Genomic DNA, 22240 nt, shown 5'->3' with positions numbered 1-22240 from the left:
CCAGGTTTGCAAGATAACTAAATTACATCACAGGTGATCTAATTTGCTGCTCAGTGATTGCAGTATTCTAGTCTGCATCCCCCAAGGTAATACTTAAAATCTGGCCTGTTAGTGGGTCCCGAGGACCGGAATTGAGAACCACTGCTCTAATTCATCCTAAAGGTGTTCTATCTGGTTGAGGTAAGAACTCTGTGCAGGCCAGTCAAATTCTTCTACCCCAAACTCGCTCTTCCATGTCTTTATGGACCTTGCTTTGTGCACTGGCAGACAAGGAAGTGGGTGGGGGGTACAAGAGAGCACCCCCTTCACCCCCTGAACCATACCAGGCCACATGCCCTCGACATAGGGACAACCCCCCCAAAGCACCTTGTCCCCATGTTGTAGAGGACAAGAGCCTCTTTCCCACAACCCTGGCCCGGTGGTTGTTGGGGTATGGGAAGTGACTTATTGGAATCTGGTAGCCCCCTTTAACTAGGGGGCCCCCAGATCCCAACCCCCCATGTAAATGAGTATGGAGTACATAGTACCCCCTACTCATTCACCCAAAAAATACAAACAAAAAACTGTTTTTGACAAGCCCTTTATTAAAAAAGCGCCCCCACAGAAAATGTACAATAAAGATAAAAATTCAGCGCTTAAAATCAAATGGATGGGTAAGCAGCTGTACACCAGGATAGGTCAAACCTACCAAAACCTATAATATGCAGTAAAAGAAAATAAAGTGCAGCGCTATAAAATTACAAATAGTGCACAATAAAAAGCATGTGGATCAAAAATCATAAAGTCCTTAAAAGCTGATTTCCAAAGTGAAAAGCAGGAATAAGTAAAACTTGTTGGGTCCTGGATATACAGATCTTCTGGCTGTCTCCATATTAATGCTTACTGATACAAAGTGGTGTGACCCCTAGTGGTCGAATACAGGAGGTGAGAGGTTGTATCATCTGTGGTGGAGGAGTCACGTTTGCAGTGGTGTTTTACTTATTCCTGCTTTTCACTTTGGAAATCAGATTTTAAGGACTTTATGATTTATGATCCACATGCTTTTTATTGTGCGTTTTATACATTTTTAATGTGAATGATTTTATGCACTATTTTTAATTTTATAGCGCTGCACTTTATTTCCCACAGAAAATGTCCCTGGAAGTAAATCCAGCATAAATCATGATGAACGCCAGCTGCTGACCTGCATGAAAAAAAAGGATATGTACCCAACACCCAATGAATGACAGCTCCGCTGCCTACCTGATGCTAAATAAACGAAGGGGCGGGCATGACCTAACCACTGTTTCTCACTGTACTACTGGACTAATATGTGTGCCTGAAAAGGTTGCTCACGCCAGGGAGAATTATACCTAAAACTTATCCCCAGCTCACAAGTGATACCATCAATGTGTTTGCATTATTTGCATGGTGTGTTAGCTTTTTCTCATGCTGGTACTGATGTTGGACGAGAAGATCTGGATTGCTGTTAGGACCCCAATTACTGTAATTCCAAAGGTGTTGAGTGCGATTGAGGTCAGGGCTCTGTGCAAGCCACTATATACCTTAGGCTGCACACTCCTGATTTAGACTTCAGAATACCTTCCCCTCTCCTCATCTCTACAACATGGTGAGCTGTTCTGTAGTCCACAGTGGTGAACAGGGATACCAACCAAATTAATGAGTTTTGGTGTTTCCAGTGAAGAGTAATAATGTTTTAGACATTTTTGATATTTATGTACTGCCAACCTTTTTGGTGATGGCCCTTTTCTGTTCCAGCAAGACTGTGCCCCTGTGCACAAAGCCAACTTCATAAAGATTTGGTTTGATGTAGTATACATTAAGTGTCCTGCACAGAGCCCTGACCTCTACCCTACCGAAAACCTTTAGCATAAATTGGAATGTCGATTGTGAGCCAGGTCTTCTCATCCAACATCACAAGTGCTCTTCTGGCTCTAAAATGTTATGGAAAGCCTTCCCAGAAGAGTGGAGGTTGTCATAGCCACAAAGAGAGGGGGAGGGGGCAACTCAGTAATAATGCCCATGGTTTTGAAATGGGATGTCCAACAAGCTCATAGAGGTGTGATAGTCAGGTCCAACAAGCTCATACAGGTGTGATGGTCAGGTCCTACAAGCTCATACAGGTGTGATGGTCAGGTTCAACAAGTTCATACAGGTGTGATGGTCAATTCCTACAAGCTCATACAGGTATAATGGTCAGGTCCAACAAGCTCATACAGGTGTGATGGTCAGGTCCAACAAGCTCATACAGGTGTAATGGTCAGGTCCAACAAGCTCATACAGGTGTGATGGTCAGGTCCAACAAGCTCATACAGGTGTAATGGTCAGGTCCAACAAGCTCATACAGGTGTGATGGTCAGGTCCAATAGGCTCATACAGGTGCAATGGCAAGGTCCAACAAGCTTATACAGGTGTGATGGTAGTGTTCAACAAGTTCATACAGGTGAGATGGTCAGGTTCAACAAGTTCATACAGGTGTGATGGTCCAGACCTACAAGTTCATACAGGTGTGATGGTCCAGTCCTACAAGTTCATACAGGTGTGATGGTCCAGTCCTACAAGCTCATACAGGTGAGATGGTCCAGTCCTACAAGCTCATAGAGGTGTAATGGTCCAGTCCTTCAAGCTCATACAGGTGAGATGGTCCAGTCCTACAAGCTCATACAGGTGAGATAGTCAGGTCCAACAAGCTCATAGAGGTGTGATAGTCAGGTCCAACAAGCTCATAGAGGTGTGATAGTTTTATCCAAAAAGCTCATAGAGGTGTGATAGTCAGGTCTAACAAGCTCATACAGGTGTAATGGCAAGGTCCAACAAGCTCATACAGGTGTGATGGTCATGTCCAACAAGCTCATACAGGTGTAATGGCAAGGTCCAACAAGCTCATACAGGTGTGATGGTCAGGTTCAACAAGTTCATACAGGTGTGATGGTCCAGTCCTACATACAAGCTCATACAGGTGTAATGGTCAGGTCCAACAAGCTCATACAGGTTTACTGTAATGGCAAGGTCCAACAAGCTCATACAGGTGTGATGGCAAGGTCCTACAAGCTCTTACAGGTGAGATGATCAGGTTCAACAAGTTCATACAGGTGTGATGGTCCAATCCTACAAGCTCATACAGGTGTAATGGCAAGGTCCAAAAAGCTCATAGAAATGTGATGGTCTGATCCAACAAGCTCATAGAGGTGTGATAGTCAGGTCCAACAAGCTCATACAGGTGTAATGGTCCAGTCCTACAACCTCATACAGGTGTGATTTTCAAGTGTCCAAACTAATGATGTACAAACTAATGTTTATCTATACAGAATGCATTGTAATTGAGCAAGTTGTTTGTTTCAGTTTCTTCATGCTCCTATTTTGTTGGTTTTTCAGAATAAGACTCACACTGTGGTAAACTCAACCCTATACATTGACTTATCTGCAACAATGCCAAACATCACCCCGAGGGCGGTCAGCTTAATCCGCTGCGTCTTCCAGAATAACATCCTGTGGTCCAGTGGATACAATCCTGCTGGAGGGTAATGTATTTCCACGATGAGTGTAGTAGTATCATAATACCATTTTCCAAACATATAAGTACTGTATAATGAGCAGCATGTATCAAGGGGACCAGATTCAATAAAAAAAAAAAAAAAAAATGCTGCTCTCCAGCACTACTTGCAAGGATTGGGTAAGGACCAAGTCACTTAGGACCTTCCTATGGCATGAGAGTGTTTGTACAGCATGTAACCATCAGAAGATTTTATTGTTGCACACAGTTCTACTCTTCTGTCATGGCATGTGAGCCAATGCCATTACTGCACGTCAGCTCAATCAGAATGTCAGCTCAATCAGAATAGGACTGTTGAAGATTGTTAATATATCTTCATCACATACCAAATAGGTATTGGACTTCTGTGGTGGGTGTTGAAGCAACAATGATCAGCATCACATTAATGTCACACTGGCCTTGATGAGGCTAACATCAGCCATATTGTCAGTGTGTTGGGTAGGTGCAGCATACATCCCAACTTTTTGAGATGGGAACGAGGGACACTTATTAGCGAAAGTATGTAGGCATAGGACACACCCCCTGCCAGACCCCCTTAAAAGAGAATTATACAGAAAAAAAATGATTCGTTAAACCCACAGGTGCTTTATTTTACCATGACTATTTGTTTATACTGGGTTTTTAAATTTACAAATGCAGCAATTTAGAAATTGGATGAAAAGTTTAGCACTGGGAATCTTTTTGAAACATAAAAAGTGTGTTTTATACAGTATACAACTACAGTGCCTTGCAAAAGTATTCGGCCCCCCTTGAACTTTTCGACCTTTAGCCACTTTTCAGGCTTCAAACATAAAGACATAAAACTGTAATTTTTTGTGAAGAATCAACAAGTGGGACACAATCATGAAGTGGAACGAAATTTATTGGATATTTCAAACTTTGTTAACAAATAAAAAACTGAAAAGTTGGGCGTGCAAAATTATTCAGCCCCTTTACTTTCAGAGCAGCAAACTCTCTCCAGAAGTTCAGTGAGGATCTCTGAATGATCCAATGTTGACCTAAATGACTAATGATGATAAATAGAATCCACCTGTGTGTAATCAAGTCTCCGTATAAATGCACCTGCACTGTGATAGTCTCAGAGGTCCGTTTAAAGCGCAGAGAGCATCATGAAGAACAAGGAACACACCAGGCAGGTCTGAGATACTGTTGTGGAGAAGTTTAAAGCCAGATTTGGATACAAAAAGATTTCCCAAGCTTTAAACATCCCAAGGAGCACTGTGCAAGCGATAATATTGAAACGGAAGGAGTATCAGACCACTGCAAATCTACGAAGACCTGGCCGTCCCTCTAAACTTTCAGCTCATACAAGGAGAAGACTGATCAGAGATGCAGCCAAGAGGCCCATGATCACTCTGGATGAACTGCAGAGATCTACAGCTGAGGTGGGAGACTCTGTCCATAGGACAACAATCAGTCGTACACTGCACAAATCTGGCCTTTATGGAAGAGTGGCAAGAAGAAAGCCATTTCTTAAAGATATCTATAAAAAGTGTTGTTTAAAGTTTGCCACAAGCCACCTGGGAGACACCAAACATGTGGAAGAAGGTGCTCTGGTCAGATGAAACCAAAATCAAACTTTTTGGCAACAATGCAAAACGTTATTTTTGGCGTAAAAGCAACACAGCTCATCACCCTGAACACACCATCCCCACTGTCAAACATAGTGGTGGCAGCATCATGGTTTGGGCCTGCTTTTCTTCAGCAGGGACAGGGAAGATGGTTAACATTGATGGGAAGATGGATGGAGCCAAATACAGGACCATTCTGGAAGAAAACCTGATGGAGTCTGCAAAAGACCTGAGACTGGGACGGAGATTTGTCTTCCAACAAGACAATGATCCAAAACATAAAGCAGAATCTACAATGGAATGGTTCACAAATAAACATATCCAGGTGTTAGAATGGCCAAGTCAAAGTCCAGACCTGAATCCAATCGAGAATCTGTGGAAAGAACTGAAAACTGCTGTTCACAAACGCTCTCCATCCAACCTTACTGAGCTCGAGCTGTTTTGCAAGGAGGAATGGGCAAAAATTTCAGTCTCTCGATGTGCAAAACTGATAGAGACATACCCCAAGCGACTTACAGCTGTAATCGCAGCAAAAGGTGGCGCTACAAAGTATTAACTTAAGGGGGCTGAATAATTTTGCATGCCAAATTTTTCAGTTTTTTATTTGTTAAAAAAGTTTGAAATATCCAATAAGTTTCATTCCACTTCATGATTGTGTCCCACTTGTTGTTGATTCTTCACAAAAAAATTACAGTTTTATATCTTTATGTTTGAAGCCTGAGATGTGGCAAAAGGTCGAAAAGTTCAAGGGGGCCCGAATACTTTCGCAAGGCACTGTATATAGATCAGACCAAAATGAGGGACAAATGAGGAGAGACAGAGGGACTTTGTTCCAAAGCAGGGACAGTCCCTCGAAATCAGGGACAGTTGGGAGCGATGGTGCAGCTTAGAGCAGCGGCAGAAAGCACACAGAGTCTCGGGTTGCAGAATGCAATGTATTGCAAAACTTGAAGACAGTACAACAGACCTGGTGTGGAGGATGTCTCGTCTGGGGCACATACAACAGTTCCATGAGTGAGTCATCAGTGTGCAGGATTGAGTTGAAACAGTGGCTGGCTGTCAAGGAGAATGGAATGCGGCCTGGCCAGTCCAACCCCAAAGGGGAGCTTAGTAAAGATCAGACGTAGGCCTTAAGCTTTCCCTACTCCCCCCGGAACCTCTCCCTACCACTAGTGCTTTCCCTGCCAGATGGGGGGGATCTGTCCTTGCACTAGCAACTCGTAAAGATGCGCCCCAAAATCCAGGGTCGGGAACTTAAAAAAGACTTTGCATGACCCAAGATTGCTGCAAGGATCCTCTGGATTTAGCGTAACCAACCGGATCGCTCGCTGCTCCAAGGGAACCATAGAGAAACCCAGTTTCTCTTGACTTTCTCCTCTAGCTTCATTGGCATTATAGAGGAGTGCCACCTACAGCGGAGACTGTACACTGCACCTGCCTACAAGTGGGTGTTGTGGTTAGGAAGAGTTGACAGTTCTGTATAGAGAGAGATAATTTGCTATACTATGCTTTTAACCACTTTACCACCGGAGGATTTTGCTGTCTTACGTCTGGGCCACTTTTTGCGATTCGGCACTGTGCGAATTTAACTGACAATTGCGCGGTCATGCGACGCCGTACCCAAACAAAGTTTTCGTATTTTTTTTCCCACAAACAGAGCTTTCTTTTGGTGGTATTTGATCACCAGTGCGATTTTTACTTTTCACGCTATAAACAAAAAAAGAGCGTAAATTTTGAAAAAATAACAATATTTTTCACATTTTTTTTATATAAAATTCCCCCCAAAAAATGTAAAAATCAAAATTTTTTAAAATTTTAGGCCAATTTGTTTTCTACTACATATTTTTGGTAAAAAAAATTGCAATAAGCGTATTTTGATTGGTTTGCGCAAACGTTATTGCATTTACTAACTAAGGGAAAGATTTCTGTCAATTTTGGTGTTTTTTTTTTTAACGAGTAATGGTGGCGATCTGAGATTTGTTTTGCGGGACTGCGACATTGCGGCAGACAGATCGGACCCTTGACTGACATTTTTGACACTTTTGGGGGTACCAGTGACATTACTACAGTAATCAGTGCTATAAATATGCACTGTTACGAACCCTCTCCTGGGCAACACCAACAGAAAATGCCTACGATCCTGTGTCTTTCCCCTTCATCAAGGACAGGTAGTATGGAGACAGGGAGTATGGAGAGGGTTCATCACACTTTATATGATACTATGCATATCTTCCATAAAAAATGGGAGAATTGGTTTACGGGCTAATCCTGTTTTAAGTTTTCATGAGGTTGCCCTTTTTCAGCACTCGGTGGTCTACTTGGGGGTCCTACCCCAGACAATAACTTATATCTCAGGAACAATCTGTTAATACTGTTACTGTTAGTTTTTCCGAAGTATGCACTAAGAAACTTGATATGATCAGGATATCAAGCTAATATACTATAGCACATTTATTATGACATCGATCTCCATGCCTTACTTTCTAACTGGGACTCTGATATGTCTTATCATTCTTTGCCTTCTACAAACACATGACTATGCCCCTGGTTATTAAGCATGTGATATCGCTGCCTTACATAACTTGATATACTGTATACCTTTTCTTTTTTTTTTCTTTGGTATATATATTTACCTTACCATGTGCTATATATGACTTGTTGGAATAATATGTACTGACACCAGAGGCGTAACTAGAACCTTCAGGGCCCCGATGCAAGAAACCATGAAGGGCCCCCCAGACCCCTGGCCGGGGCCCTTCCCTTCAAGCCCGGGGCTCTTCCCACTAATCCTGGGGCTCTTTACTCTCATTGCATGGCCTTTTATTATGGTCCCGCATCAGGATCCTTTCACAAGTTCTGCAGTGGGCCCCCTTCCTGCAATCTTGGGGCCTCCCCACAGTGGTGAAATGCCAGGGCCCGGTCGCAAGTGTGACCTTTGAGATCCTAGAAGTTCACCCACTGGTTTGCTACCGGGCCCCCTGGAGCATGGGGCCCGGTAGCGATTGCAACCCCTGCAACCCCTGTAGTTACGCCCCTGACTGACACAGCTTTGATATGTCATACTTTGGTTTTGTTTTTTTTGGCTTTCTTGTTTATAAAGCTCAATAAAAACGTTTGTATTCAAAAAATATGCACTGTTACTGTAAAAATGACACTGGCAAGGAAGGGGTTAATTTTATTGGAGAGGGAGGGGTTAATGTATGCCTGGTGCTTGCTAACGTGTGTGGGGGGAGGTGACTGAGTGACACAGGGACAGATCGCATGTTCAGCTACGCTGAACCCTGCAATCTGTCACTGCCTGTCACTTAGGAGATCCGCCTGCTTTGTTTACACAAGCGGGCGGATCTCCACACTAGATCCCCGACGATCAGGGAAGAGCAGCGGCGATCGCCGCTGCTCCTCCCCTGGCCTGACTCCCGCTGTGACTGAATACAGCGGGAGCGAGCCTCGGGTGGCGCGCGCGTGCCGCCGACTAGAGGGAGTGTCTGCCGACGTAGGTCTACGTCGTCAGACCTACAAGAGCCACTTTGCCGCAGTAGAGCTCTAGTGAGCAGACGGCAAGTGGTTAATTGGGCTGCCTGCAAAGTTCATGAACTTTGAGCAAGATTCAAGAAACTGTAAACTGAACGCAGGAGATTCGCTCATACCTACCCGCCACCCTTGTGATTGATCTTTACTCTTTTGAAGAGCTAAGATAGCTGAGGAATCTTCTGCATCCAACATTTCTGGGTGTGTTGGATGCCTTCTCCAGTGCTGGGTGCTGTGCTTTGGCCGTGGTCTGCTATTTTTGTACAATCACAGTTGTAAATGTATCATAGACCAGATTTCATCTCTAATTTAGTCTCTGGCTGCTTATCAAAACACTGTGACTTCTTATGGTTCTTCAGGTTTTACACCATCATCGAGAAGCTAGAAGGAGGAGGATCGTTCTTTCCAGAATTCCAACTGTTCATTGGAGATCAGCCCATCCCGTCAAACTTCACGCTGTCCGCCACAGACGACATAACGGTTCGGATATGGATCAGGACAGAGGAGGACCAGTTCAAAGTTGTCATCAATGAATGCTGGGCAACACCAACAGAAAATGCCTACGATCCTGTGTCTTTCCCCTTCATCAAGGACAGGTAGTGACTCTACCTCCCCCGCCTCTTCATTCTGTTTAATGTTAAAGTGTTAAGCCTCGTACACACGCACCGATTGTTGGCCGTAAATTTTTGGCCAGCGTCCGATCGGCCGATTTTCGGCTTGTTAGTATGATGCTTCCGACAACCGACTGCGACTTTTCGGCCGAACAAAATCTGGTGTGCATGCTATAAAATTTTTGTTGGCCGTCACCAGAACGGCCGATTGTTCTTCAGTCAGTACAGATTTCGGCCAACAAAAGTCAGGTGAGCAAGACTGGGCATGCTCAGAGAAGAAAAAACACACGAAAAGTAGACCAGAACATGACATCACTTCTGCAGTTGGTTGTTGTTGGCCGGCAAAATTCGTGTGCAGTCTAGAGCACATTTCAACCAACACAACAACACTGGACAAAAGACGGCCGATCGGTCGGCCAACAATCAGTGCGTGTGTACGAGGCTATATCTGGTGTACCACACTACACAGAATATGGGAATGGAATTATTTTAGTAAATATAAACTGCTAAATACCTTTTCTCATCAGCAGTATATACAGTGGGGAAAATAGTTATTGGATCCCCTGCAGATTTTGTAAGTTTGCCCACTTATAAACAAAATAAAGGGTCTATAATTTTTATCATAGGTGTATTTAAATGATAGAGACAGAATATCAACCAAAAATCCAGAAAAAACACATAAAAGTAAATTAACCACTTAAGCCCCGGAAGATTTTACCCCCTTCCTGACCAGGGCCTATTTTGCGATTCGGTACTGCGTAACTTTAACGGACAATTGCGCGGTCGTGCGAGACTGTACCTAAACGAATTTGGCGTCCTTTTTTTCCCACAAACAGAGCTTTCTTTTGGTGGTATTTGATCACCTGTGCGATTTTTTGATCATGTGCTATAAACAAAAAAAGAGCGTAAATTTTGCAAAAATAACAATATTTTTCACATTTTTTTATATGAAATTCCCCCCCCCAAAAAAATTTAAAAATCAAATATTTTTAACATTTTCGGCCAATTTGTTTTATGCTACATATGTTTGGTAAAAAAAATCGCAAAAAGCGTATTTTGATTGGTTTGCGCAAAAGTTATTGCATTTACTAACTAAGGGAAAGATTTTTGTCATTTTTGTTGTTTTTTTTTAACGAGTAATGGCGGCGATCTGCGTTTTTTTTTGCGGGACTGCGACATTGTGGCGGACAGATCGGACCCTTGACTGACATTTTTGACACTTTTGGGGTTAACAGTGACATTACTGCAGTAATCAGTGCTATACATATGCAATGTTACTGTAAAAATTACACTGGCAGTGAAGGGGTTAACTTTTTTTGAGAAGGAGGGGTTAAGTGTGTCCCTAGGGGCGTGCTTCTTACTGTGATTGGATGTGGCTACTAGTGTAAGAACAGAGATCAACGGTCCTACATAGTAGAACCGTCTGATCTCCATTCTTACACAGGGAAGAATGACAGGTGGCTTTGTTTACATTAGCCGCCTGCCTTTCTTCTGGTGTAACGGATGATCGCGAGTGCCCGGTGGACATCGGGTCAGCCGGGCACACACGCGGGGGGGTCAATGACCGTGCGGGAGCGGGAGTGCGCCTCCGGCGGCACTTGCTCGCTCCCTAGAGCCTCACAGGCTAGCGATGTAGCCCTATGTCGCTTTGACTGTGAGGGGCTGACCGCCGCAGTAAATAGTCGTGCGGCGGTCGGCAAGCGGTTAAGTTGCAGTTTAGTGAGTAAAATAAGTTTTTTGATCCCCAAGCAAAACATGACTTAGTACATGGTGGAGAAACCCTTGTTGGCAAGCACACAGGTAAGACATTTCCTCCAAACACAGCGAGTTGAATTAATACCAAAGACCTACATTTTGGTTTTATTTGACCAAAGCAATTTCTCCAAATCCTTCTCTGAATCATTTAGATGTTCATTGGCATGACTGTACATGTGTCTTTGTGAGGAGGGGCACTCGCCATGTTTGGAGGAAGAAAAATTCTGACTATGACCCTAAGAACACCATCCCTACAGTCAACCACAAAGGTGGAAACATGAGGCTTTAGGGCTGTTTCTCTGCTAAAGGTACAGGCCGACTTTTCCGCATTGAGGGGCCAATGGACGGGGCCATGTATTGTAAAATCTTGGATGAGAACCTTCTTCCCTCAGCCAGAACACTGAAGATGGGTCATGGATGGGTCTTCCAGCATGACAATGACCCCAAACATACCGGAAACAAAGGAGTGGCTCAAGAAGAAGCACATTAAGGAGTGGCCTAGCCAGTCTGCAGACCTTAAATCTTATGGAAAATTTATGGAGGGAGCTGGAACTTTGAGTTGCCAAGCGACAGCCAAGAAACCTTAAGGCCCCTTTCACACAGGTGGACCGTTCAGATCCGCCTGTCCGTTTTTTTGGCGGATCTGAACGGTCCCCTCATGCAATCCTATGGGGCATCGGATGTCAGCAGAGACATGTCCGCTGACATCCGATCCGACCCGATCCGATCCGTCAAACCCTATTTTCCATCCGTCCAGCGGATGGAATCGGGATCGGATGGGATCGGGTGAGAACAGACTGACGGTCCGTTGACATCCGATTTCCCCCATAGAGATGTATGGGGAACTGTCAGCTGTGTCTCCGCACACAGCGCGGAGACACAGCTGTCCTCCTGCTGCTCAGCGGGGGATCGGCGGCTCGATCCCCCGCTGAGAAAAGCGGACTCCGTCCAACGGACGGAGTGTGTGAAAGAGCCCTAAGGGTTTAGAGAAGCTCTAGAAAGAAAAGTGGACCCAAATCCCTCCCGAGAAGTGTGCAAACCTGGTCACCAATTACAAGAAACGTCTTACCTCTGTGCTTGCCAACCAAGTACAAAGTCATGTTTTGCTTGGTGATCAAATACCGTATTTATCGGGGTATAACACGCGCCGGCGTATAACACGCAACTAAATTTTAGGAGAGAAATTTTTGGAAAAAAGCTGAAATTTAAAATAAACAGCTTTGAACTCAGAACTTTTTTTTAATCAAATGCAGTCTCACCAGTGCCCACGAATGCAGCCTCCTCATCAGCGCAGTGCCCACGAATGCAGCCTCCTCATCAGCACAGTGCCCACAATTGCAGCCTCCTCATCAGCGCAGTGCCCACGAATGCAGCCTCCTCATCAGCGCAGTGTCCACAATTGCAGCCTCCTCATCAGCACAGTGCCCACAATTGCAGCCTCCTCATCAGCGCAGTGCCCACGAATGCAGCCTCCTCATCAGCGCTGTGCCCACGAATGCAGCCTTCTCATCAGCACAGTGCCCACAATTGCAGCCTCGCCAGCGCAGTGTCCATCATTGCAGCCTCGCCAGTGCAGTGCCCATACTTGCAGCCTCGCCAGCGCTGTGCCCATACTTGCAGCCTCGCCAGCGCTGTGCCCATACTTACAGCCTCGCCAGCGCTGTGCCCATACTTGCAGCCTCGCCAGCGCTGTGCCCATACTTGCAGCCTCGCCAGCGCTGTGCCCATAGTTGCAGCCTCGCCAGCGCTGTGCCCATAGTTGCAGCCTCGCTAGCACTGTGCCCATAGTTGCAGCCTCGCCAGCGCTGTGCCCGTAATTGCAGCCTCGCCTGCGCCAATGACACTATGTGAAGCACTTTTTTAAAAGTCCAGGAAGCAGCGCCGTGAGATAGAAGGGGGCGGGCGGGGCCGAGGAGAAAGAAGGATGCTCGCGCAGTCATCGGCGGTCCCGGCGCCTATGATAGACGTCGACATAGGAGGCGGGACTTCCGATGACAGCGCGTCCTTCCTTCTCCTCGGCCCCGCCCGCCCCCTTCTACCTCTTGGCGCTGCTTCCTATACTTTTTTTTTCTTATATCTGCGTATAACACGCACTGCTACTTTTTCCTCCATTTTTAGGAGGAAAAGGTGCATGTTATACGCCGATAAATACGGTCCTTTTTTTACTCACTGAACTGCAACTCAATTTATAACATTTGTATCATGTGTTTTTTCTGGATTTTATGTTGATATTCTGTCCCTATCATTTAAAATACACCTATGATAAAAATTATAGACCCTTCATTTCTTTGTGGGCAAACTTACAAAATCTGCAGGGGATCAAATAATGATCCCCCCACTGTAGCAGTCTTGTGACTTCTATCAGTGTCTGGTTAAAGCTTGTAGGATGAGTTTTCATTCTACTCTGACTGTCCTATGAGGCTACATGACCCTCTGTATGGACAGTGCTGATTGGCCCTGTGTTGATAACATGCACCCTCCCAAGAAAAAAAAACTCTCTAGCAATACCATAGTTTCCAACATTTGAAAAAAATTTCCAGGGACACTTTGCAGCACAGCTATCAATTACTTACCACACCCACTTCCCTGAAGCTCCGCCCACTCCACATAATTAATCTCCGCCCATTTATCAGATTATAGGGTCTACTTCATAAAGAGAGAATTACAGGAAATTGAAAAGGGAATTGAAAACTTAAGGCCAAAGTAGCAGAGTTGGAATAATTCTCCCATTCAGCTGCACTACTTCTGCCTAAAGTTTAAAATTCTCATCACAATTCCCTGCAATTCTAAAGTGTGAAATGTGCTCAGGTGTGACCATACAAAAAATGTAATCTGGAAATATAAATAAAGTGCAAGGTATAAATAAGTACGATTATACTATCTGGTATAATTAGGTTTTATCGTACTTATTTACACCTTGCACTTTATTTAGATTTACATATTCCATTTTTTGTACGGTCACACCTGAGCACATTTCACACTTTATTCACCTGTCTTTGAATTCAGCCCTCTGTAGGGTGATCATTTTCATTTACATAAAACAATGTGGCATCCTTTCCTTCCTAACACATTACCCAGTCCATACCAGTATAGATCCTAACACATTACCCAGTCCATACCAGTATAGATCCTAACACATTACCCAGTCCATACCAGTATAGATCCTAACACATTACCCAGTCCATACCATCCTAACATTACCAAGTCCATACCAGTATAGATCCTAACACATTACCCAGTCCATACCAGTATAGATCCTAACACATTACCCAGTCCATACCATCTTAACACATTACCAAGTCCATACCAGTATAGATCCTAACACATTACCCAGTTCACACCAGTATAGATTCTAACACATTACCCAGTCCATACCATCCTAACACATTACTAAGTCCATACCAGTATAGATCCTAACACATTACCCAGTCCATGCCAGTATAGATCCTAACACATTACCCAGTCCATACCAGTATAGATCCTAACACATTACAGAGTCCATACCAGTATAGTCCATACCAGTATAGATCCTAACACATTATCCAGTCCATATTATCCTAACACATACCAAGTCCATACCAGTATAGTCCATACCAGTATAGGTCCTAACACATTACTCAGTCCATATTATCCTAACACATACCAAGTCCATACCAGTATAGATATCCAGCATGAGATTTTTCCCATTGAGGATTGAGGTCTGTTTTCATTTTTTTGAGCAATATATATATATATATACCTGTATATATGCACACACATACACATACACGGATATGTACACACATTTATCTAGAGCTAGAAAACTATATATATGTATCAATTAACAGGTGTATAAATTATATCTATAAAAAAACATTATTGATAGTAGTAATTAATGGAGTGTGAGGCTTCCAGCTTGTCGGAAGGTGCTCTGCCTCCCCCTGCTGGCTGATTTTGGAAAGTGCACCATGCTGACACCCTGCCTTCGGTGACACGTTAAATTTGCAACAGGCGGGAAGAGTGAGCGGGCACAGAGAGAGAGACAACCTGCTGCCAGAACTACAACTCCTAGCTGGGGTGAGAGCGACACTGTGTGGCACAAAATTAAAAAAAAGATTTACTTTTTTTTTTTTTTTAAATGATTTACATTGTCCCTGATTAACAGGGACAATGTAAAATACCCGGGACAGGCTCCTATTTGCCGGGATTGTCCCGGGAAAAATGGGACAGTTGGCAGGTATGCAATAAACACCAAACTGAGCATGTGCAGAGTGTCCCCAAGGCTCTGTACCATAGGAGATGGATTGGGGGCTGTGGAAGAAGGGGAGGATCAGAGAAGACAGGATCAAACTGCCTTTTTACACAATATGCAGGATTAACCCCTTAGGTTCCACAGTGAGTATAACACGAATGCTTTACTGCATATACAGACTTATTTTACTGTTATGGGTTTAGTAACACTTTAAAGTCTAACTCCAGCTGAAACATTTCTGTTTTTAATTCTGGATTGGATGAGGAAGGGCTGGGACTCCTGTAAAGCTTTTACTGCTGTCTGTGTCCACTTTGTGCTTTATAACCATTCATCTGCGTTACACATTAAAGCTGCGCCTTGGCGAACACCTTCACCACCATCCAGACAAACGGCGTCTCCAGCAATGCAACTTTCCAGACAAAGATCTTCTCCTTCGTCAACAATCCCATCGTATACCTGCACTGCCGGCTGTCTGTGTGTCGGGAGGTGGCGCCTAACGCCTGCAAACCGGTATGTATACATAGAACGTGCTGAAGGAAGATGAAAGAGGAGAACTTTGACATCTGTGCTGCTGACTTTTATTATTTTGATGGGGGGGGGGGGGTCTGGTCAGAAGTGATTCCAAATTCAAGCTGGACAATTTATATTCATCTCCCATAATTTCCCTAATATGAAAAATAAGTGTTTTTAGACCATGCATATACACACACTATATTACCAAATGTATTGGGATGCCTGCCTTTACACACACATGAACTTTAATGGCATCCCAGTCTTAGTCCGTAGGGTTCAATATTGAGTTGGCCCACAATTTGCAGCTATAACAGCTTCAACTCTTCTGGGAAGGCTGTCCACAAGGTTTAACAGCAGGGGTGGGCAGGAGGGTTGGCTGCCCTGGGCACAATAGTATTTTGCAGGGATGGGGGCGCCCTGTGCAAGATGCTTCTGTTACAAGACTGACAGGAGTAGTGACAGTGACATCACTGCTAACCATAACCCTTAGAGAAGTGGGGGAAGGGGCACAGTTTGACATCTTTGCCCTGGGTGCTGGATGACCTTGTCCTGGCACTGTTTAGGAGTGTGTCTATGGGAATGTTTGAGCATTCTTCTAGAAGGGCATTTGTGAGGTCAGGCACTGATGGGGATGAGAAGGCCTGGCTCGCAGTCTCCGCTTTTATTCATCCCAAAGGTGTTCTATCAGGTTGAGGTCAGGCCAGTCAAGTTCCTCCACCCCAAACTCGCTCATCCATGTCTTTATGGATCTTGATTTGTGCACTGAACAGTGAGCTATGAGGAAGGCGTAAAGCCGAAACGCCTCAGAATTTGTCATGTTGTCACTGCTATCCATGTTGGAATAAAGAATTTTACTTGGAAGAAGACTTTTCGTGTGCCGGCTTTATTCATATAACATTTGGTTTGGACGTTCAGCCTGAGCACCGACACTTAGCTCTTTATCTTCCCACAGTGCGGTGGAGCTAGGGTGAGTTATTGTTTATGCCATTTAAATCATCCCCAAACTGTTCCCACAAAGTTGGGAGTATGAAATTGTCCAAAATGTCTTGGTATGCTGATGCCTTACGAGTTCCCTTCCCTGGAACTAAGGGGCCAAGCCCAACCCCTGAAAAATAACCCCACACCATAATCCCCCCTCCACCAAATGATTTGGACCAGTGCACAAAGCAAGGTCCATAAAGACATGGATGAGCGAGTTTGGGGTGGAGGAACTTGACTGGCCTGCACAGAGTCCTGACCTCAACCCAATAGAACACCTTTGGGATGAATTAGAGCGGAGACTGTGAGCCAGACCGTCTCGTCCAACATCAGTGCCTGACCTCAGAAATGCTCTTCTGGAAGAATGGTCAAACATTCCCATAGACACACTCCTAAACCTTGTGGACAGCCTTCCCAGAAGAGTTGAAGATGTTATAGCTGCAAAGGGTGGGCCAACTCAATATTGAACCCTACGGACTAAGACTGGGATGCTATTAAAGTTTATGTGCGTGTAAAGGCGGCGTCCTAATACTTTTGGTTATCTATCTATCTATCTATCTATCTATCTATCTATCTATCTATCTATCTATCTATCTATCTATCTATCTATCTATCTATCTATCTATCTATCTATCTATCTATCTATCTATTATTATACATGATTTATATAGCACCAACAGTTTGCGCAGCGCTTTACAATGTAAGGGAAGACAATTCAGTTACAATACAGTTCAAAACAGGAGGAATCAGAGGGCCCTGCTCATTAGAGCTTACAATCTAGAAGGGAGGGTCAAGTGAAACAAAAGGCAAAAACCGTGGGGGATGGGTTGATGGAGAAAATGGAGGTACATTTGTTAGGTGTGGGTAGGATAGGCTTCTCAGAAGAGGAGGGTTTTCAGAGATCGCCTAAAAGCTAATAGAATAGGAGATAATCGGACAGATAAGGGTAAGGAGTTCCATAGGATTGGAGAGGCTCTGGAAAAGTCCTGGAGGCGAGCATGGGAGGAGGTGACGAGGGGGCTAGAGAGCAGGAGGTTTTATCTATCTATCTATCTATCTATCTATCTATCTATCTATCTATCTATCTATCTATCTATCTATCTATCTATCTATCTATCTATCTATCTATCTATCCAGGGCCGCTGATAGGGGGGGACCACCAGCCCTCTTGTAGGGGGCCCACACACAGGGGGGCCCACACAGGGAGGGGGATTAGTGATGGACAACAAATACAGAAATCTTCCTCCAGCACCTGAATCTGATCTGTCCCTCTCCCTGCTATCAGCTTTTATCTGCTGAGAAAGAGACAGTGGTCCCTCACTAATCCCCCTCCCATGTGTGGGCCCCCCTCCCAGCACAGGCTCTAATGTTATCTCTGCTCACGAGTTTATTTGTAACTTTGTTTCTCTCTCTTTGTCTCTCTGATCACTGAGCTCCAACTGCCCAGCCTGTATATTCTTCTTATCTCGTCTTCTTTTTTATTTAACATAGTTTTTTTTTTTTTTTAGATTTAGAAGGAATTATGTGAGTTGTGTTATATTTGTGTCTGCTAATAGTGATTTTTTTGTAATTTTAGCTAAATATATCTTTAATATTTTCTTGGGGGGGGGGGGGGCCTGCCAGGTAGTCTGTACAGGGCCCCGCGATTTCTAACAGCAGCCCTGTATCTATCTATCTATCTATCTATCTATCTATCTATCTATCTATCTATCTATCTATCTATCTATCTATCTATCTATCTATCTATCTATCTATCTATCTATCTATCTATCTATCTATCTATCTATCTATCACTGTGCTGATACTTTTTAATCACAGTAGCTTGTCTCCACCCAAGACTATAATAAAAGGTGTAATTCACTTGCAGCTGGGCATTCTAATGATCTTTTTATTCCCTGTTTGCAGTAAAACTGGATATTCAGGTACAGATATCTTTCCAGAGAGGTATAAAAATCCATCAAATGATTCTGCACCCACACAATAAGGATGGGGGGGCTGGTCTGTAAGGATATACAGTACAGTACATATGACGGTGATTTCACTGATAGGATTCCATAGGTAATATGTAGCCTGGTCTCTGCTCTTGTTTTCGCAGTCATGTAGCAATTCCCGAGCGTCAGTGAGGAGCGGTGAAAACGTCTTCACAGGAGTCACGCGGATGGGACCCCTGCATTTCAACAGCAGAAGTTAGTACTGAATTCTTTTATATTTAAACAGCCACAAATAAGTATTTGTAATTACTAGAAGCTCCATTCTTAAACTGTTATTGTCAGGGCCGGCCCTACCATGGGTCCCGCTGGGTCCATTGGACCAAGGCAGAACTTAGAGAGGGGTGGCAAATCGACTCTCAAGATTTCTATTCCAGCAGTTTTGTGTGTCATCAGTTTGCGGCGCATTATGGGTGGCATTTCTCCACTTCATTCTGCCGCCTGCAGTGCAAACTGATGAGTATGAGGAGGCGGAGCGTTTCCTCCGGGGAACTTCCCTCACGTGATCATGGTGTGCGCAATGACGTCAGACATCAACGCACTCCATCTCACACATAGCAGGTTGGATCCTCTAGGGGGCGGTAGGAGCGACAGATACAGGAGTGACAGGAGGACTGAGGACAGACAGTGAGTGTTTGGTGGACCGTTCCGATGGTGAGTTATGGAAGTACATATGGAACAGTATATAGAATATTTTCTAAATGTTATATTTATATAAAATAATGGATGTGGGGGGCCTTTTGTTGGGCGTGATTTTTTTTTTTTTTTTTTTTGGGGGGGGGAGCATCATTTTATTCTTGGACCCATGCAGCACAATATCTTGGGCCAGTCCTGGTTATTGTGGAGATTTACTACACAGGGCTGTGTGAGTTTTGATTATTTGTTTGAGTCTGTGTAATCCAGCACACTCCTTACAAAGGCACCGTCATATGGTACAGGGTAGAACGGCAATATGTCACAGCACAAGAAGTTATGCCATGAAAGATAGGAACATTTAGAGGGCAACTTCTATTTATTTTTTAATTTTTACAAGCTCACAGTGAATATTTTGATTATCCACTTTCTGGCTGTCTAACAGCAGATTTATTGCTACAGGGCAGCTGTTCTGTGCAGAATCGTGTATATATACGTGATTATGCACTTCCAGGTAGGGGGTGATTAGTCACAGCAGAAGCTGATCAGTGGGTGCCAGCCAATGGATGTCCGCCGGCACCCGCTTATCGAGGAGAGAGGCTGGACAGAGCTCTGCCTATGTAAACAACGCAGAGCTCCATCATGACAGCGGGGATGTGATGGATTTCTTATCCATCACATCCCTTAGTGAAAGCACCACACATAGTAAATACAAAAACACTGGCTAGGCAAACATTTAACCCTTTGATCACCCTAGATGTTTAATCCCTTCCCTGCCAGTATCATTAGTACAGTGACAGTGTTTATTTTTAGCAGTGATCACTGTATTAGTGTCACTGGTTCCCACGAAGTGTCAGTTAGTGTCAGATTATCTGCCGCAATATTGCAGTCCTGCTATAGGTCCCTGATCACCGCCATTACTAGAATAAATAAATAAATAGATATAAATTACAGTATATATCCCATAGTGTTTAGACGCAATAACTTTTGTGTAAACCAATCAGTATACGCTTATTGGGATTTTTTTTTTTACCAAAAATATCTAGCAAAATATATGTTGGCCTAAATTTAAGAAGAAATTAGATTTTTTTGAATTTTATACTGGATGTGTTTTATAGTTTTATATATATTTTTTTAATTGTTGGTATATTTTTGTTTATAGCAAAAAAAAAAATGCAGAGGTGATCAAATACAACCAAAAGAAAGCTCTATTTGTGGGGGGGGGGGGGGGGGGGGATGACATAAATTTAATTTGAGTACAGAGTTGCATGAGATCACAATAGTCAGGTAAAGTAACACAACAGGACTGCAGGCTAGCCTCTTGCCTACTGACTATGGGCCCTGACTTCTGAGGGAACATTGCTCTTTGTGGGGTGTATGCTGGGGGGACCCTTGGAGTAATCTTACTTTGGATTCAAGTCCACATCTCCTCAAGATACACAGACTCTGGGACTCAAGGCCTAGGATCCATTTTAAAGGCATCGCTACCTATTGCCAATAGGGGACTGCTCCGCACAGTCTTTACACTTATAATAATGTGTATTGTACTTCATGAGCTCATGCTGGCAAGTCTGCTAGTTAATTAGCTCAAGTTAATTAAATCACTGTCATCTATTAGTTGCTAGTAGGAAAGTAGAATACTATTTGTGTTGGTTGTTCTTTAGATATGTTAATTATATTCATGTACACAATTTCATCTGCATATGATAATGTAATCAGGCACCTGACCTGGTGGGGTATATATTCGGTGTGAGTTTGTTCAATAAATGTTCCTGATCTTATACAAGCTATTCTTGGCTAGCTTTGTATGGGGGCGGCTAGAATATCTGATATCTCTGTTCAAGTCTGAAGGAAGCGGTATTCTGAGCGAAGCACACAAGCACATTGTGGGGTCACGGTTCCGTTACAAAGCTGTTCTATCTCCTGCCTGAGCTCGGTGCTGATAACACAGACTCAAAAACTGTCATAATAAAGGTTTTACATATATATAAATTAAAGTAGTTGTGTCTGCAGGATCAGCTACCTTTGCAGGTACAGCCCCCTGCTATTTATATGCAGCCCTGCAATCGTATTATATTTATTTGAATTTTCTTTTCAGGCAATGATGCAGACAGGCCAGCTAATGGCGCACTCGGCCCAGGTTACATCATCCTTATTGCCATCGGCGTCCTTGCTATGATCGCCATCATCACCGCCATCCTGGTCTGCTGGTATCAACGGAGAACTGGCAACTACAACTTCAAGATGAAAACCCGGGATGTTGGCTACCAAGTCTTTTCCAACTAGAGGCTGCAGGACATAAGTCTTATTATTTCACAATGAGCAATGTAATAATTTGGAGACATTAAAGTGTTACTAAACCCACAACAGTAAAATGTGTCTGTATATGCAGTAAAGCATGCTTGTTATACTCACTGTGGGTTAATCCTCTGCTTTGTCTAAAAAGGCTGTTTGATCCTGTATTCTCTGATCCTCCCCTTCTTTCACTCTCCCCAAACCATCTCTTGATAGAACAGAGCCTTGGAGGCACTCTGCACATGCTCAGTTTGGTGTGTATTGCTAGAGAGGTTTTTTTTTCCTTGCATGTGGTCAGCACAGGGCCAATCAGCACTGTCTGGACAGAGGGTCAGGGGTCCTGCAGCCTCATAGGACAGTCAGAGTAAAATGAAAACTTTAGTTTTTTTAGCAGTTTATATTTACTTAAACTATTGCATTTCCATGTTCTGTGTACTGTGTGAGACCAGATATAGTGACTGCAGAGTCCTGGGTTTAGTAACACTTTAAAAGCACTGTCACCAGATAAAAAATCTATTTATTTTTTTAAAAAAATGACTAAAGGGTCATTTAAAAAAAACACAAAACAATAAGTTTGGATATAC

General features: G+C 43.7%; 1 protein-coding gene across 2 annotated transcripts in view; it reads left to right on the top strand.

The window, feature by feature from the left end:
• UMODL1 (uromodulin like 1) overlaps positions 1-21693 on the top strand; it is a 133186-nt gene extending 111493 nt beyond the window's left edge. For both annotated transcript variants that reach the window (XM_082245766.1, XM_082245765.1), the window contains 5 exons: positions 3376-3521; positions 9012-9248; positions 15600-15759; positions 18836-18926; positions 21460-21693. In XM_082245766.1, the coding sequence (XP_082101892.1) occupies positions 3376-3521; positions 9012-9248; positions 15600-15759; positions 18836-18926; positions 21460-21647 (822 nt within the window). In that variant the 3' untranslated portion in view covers positions 21648-21693. The remainder of the gene's footprint in view (positions 1-3375; positions 3522-9011; positions 9249-15599; positions 15760-18835; positions 18927-21459) is intronic.
• Positions 21694-22240: the final 547 nt, after the last annotated feature.

Source organism: Pelophylax lessonae (assembly GCF_965119305.1).
Source record: "Pelophylax lessonae genome assembly, chromosome: 2".
In the NCBI taxonomy this organism is placed as follows: Eukaryota; Metazoa; Chordata; class Amphibia; order Anura; family Ranidae; genus Pelophylax; species Pelophylax lessonae.
The sequence above is the reverse complement of the archived record's forward strand: the minus strand, read 5'-3'. Positions and strand labels throughout refer to the sequence as shown.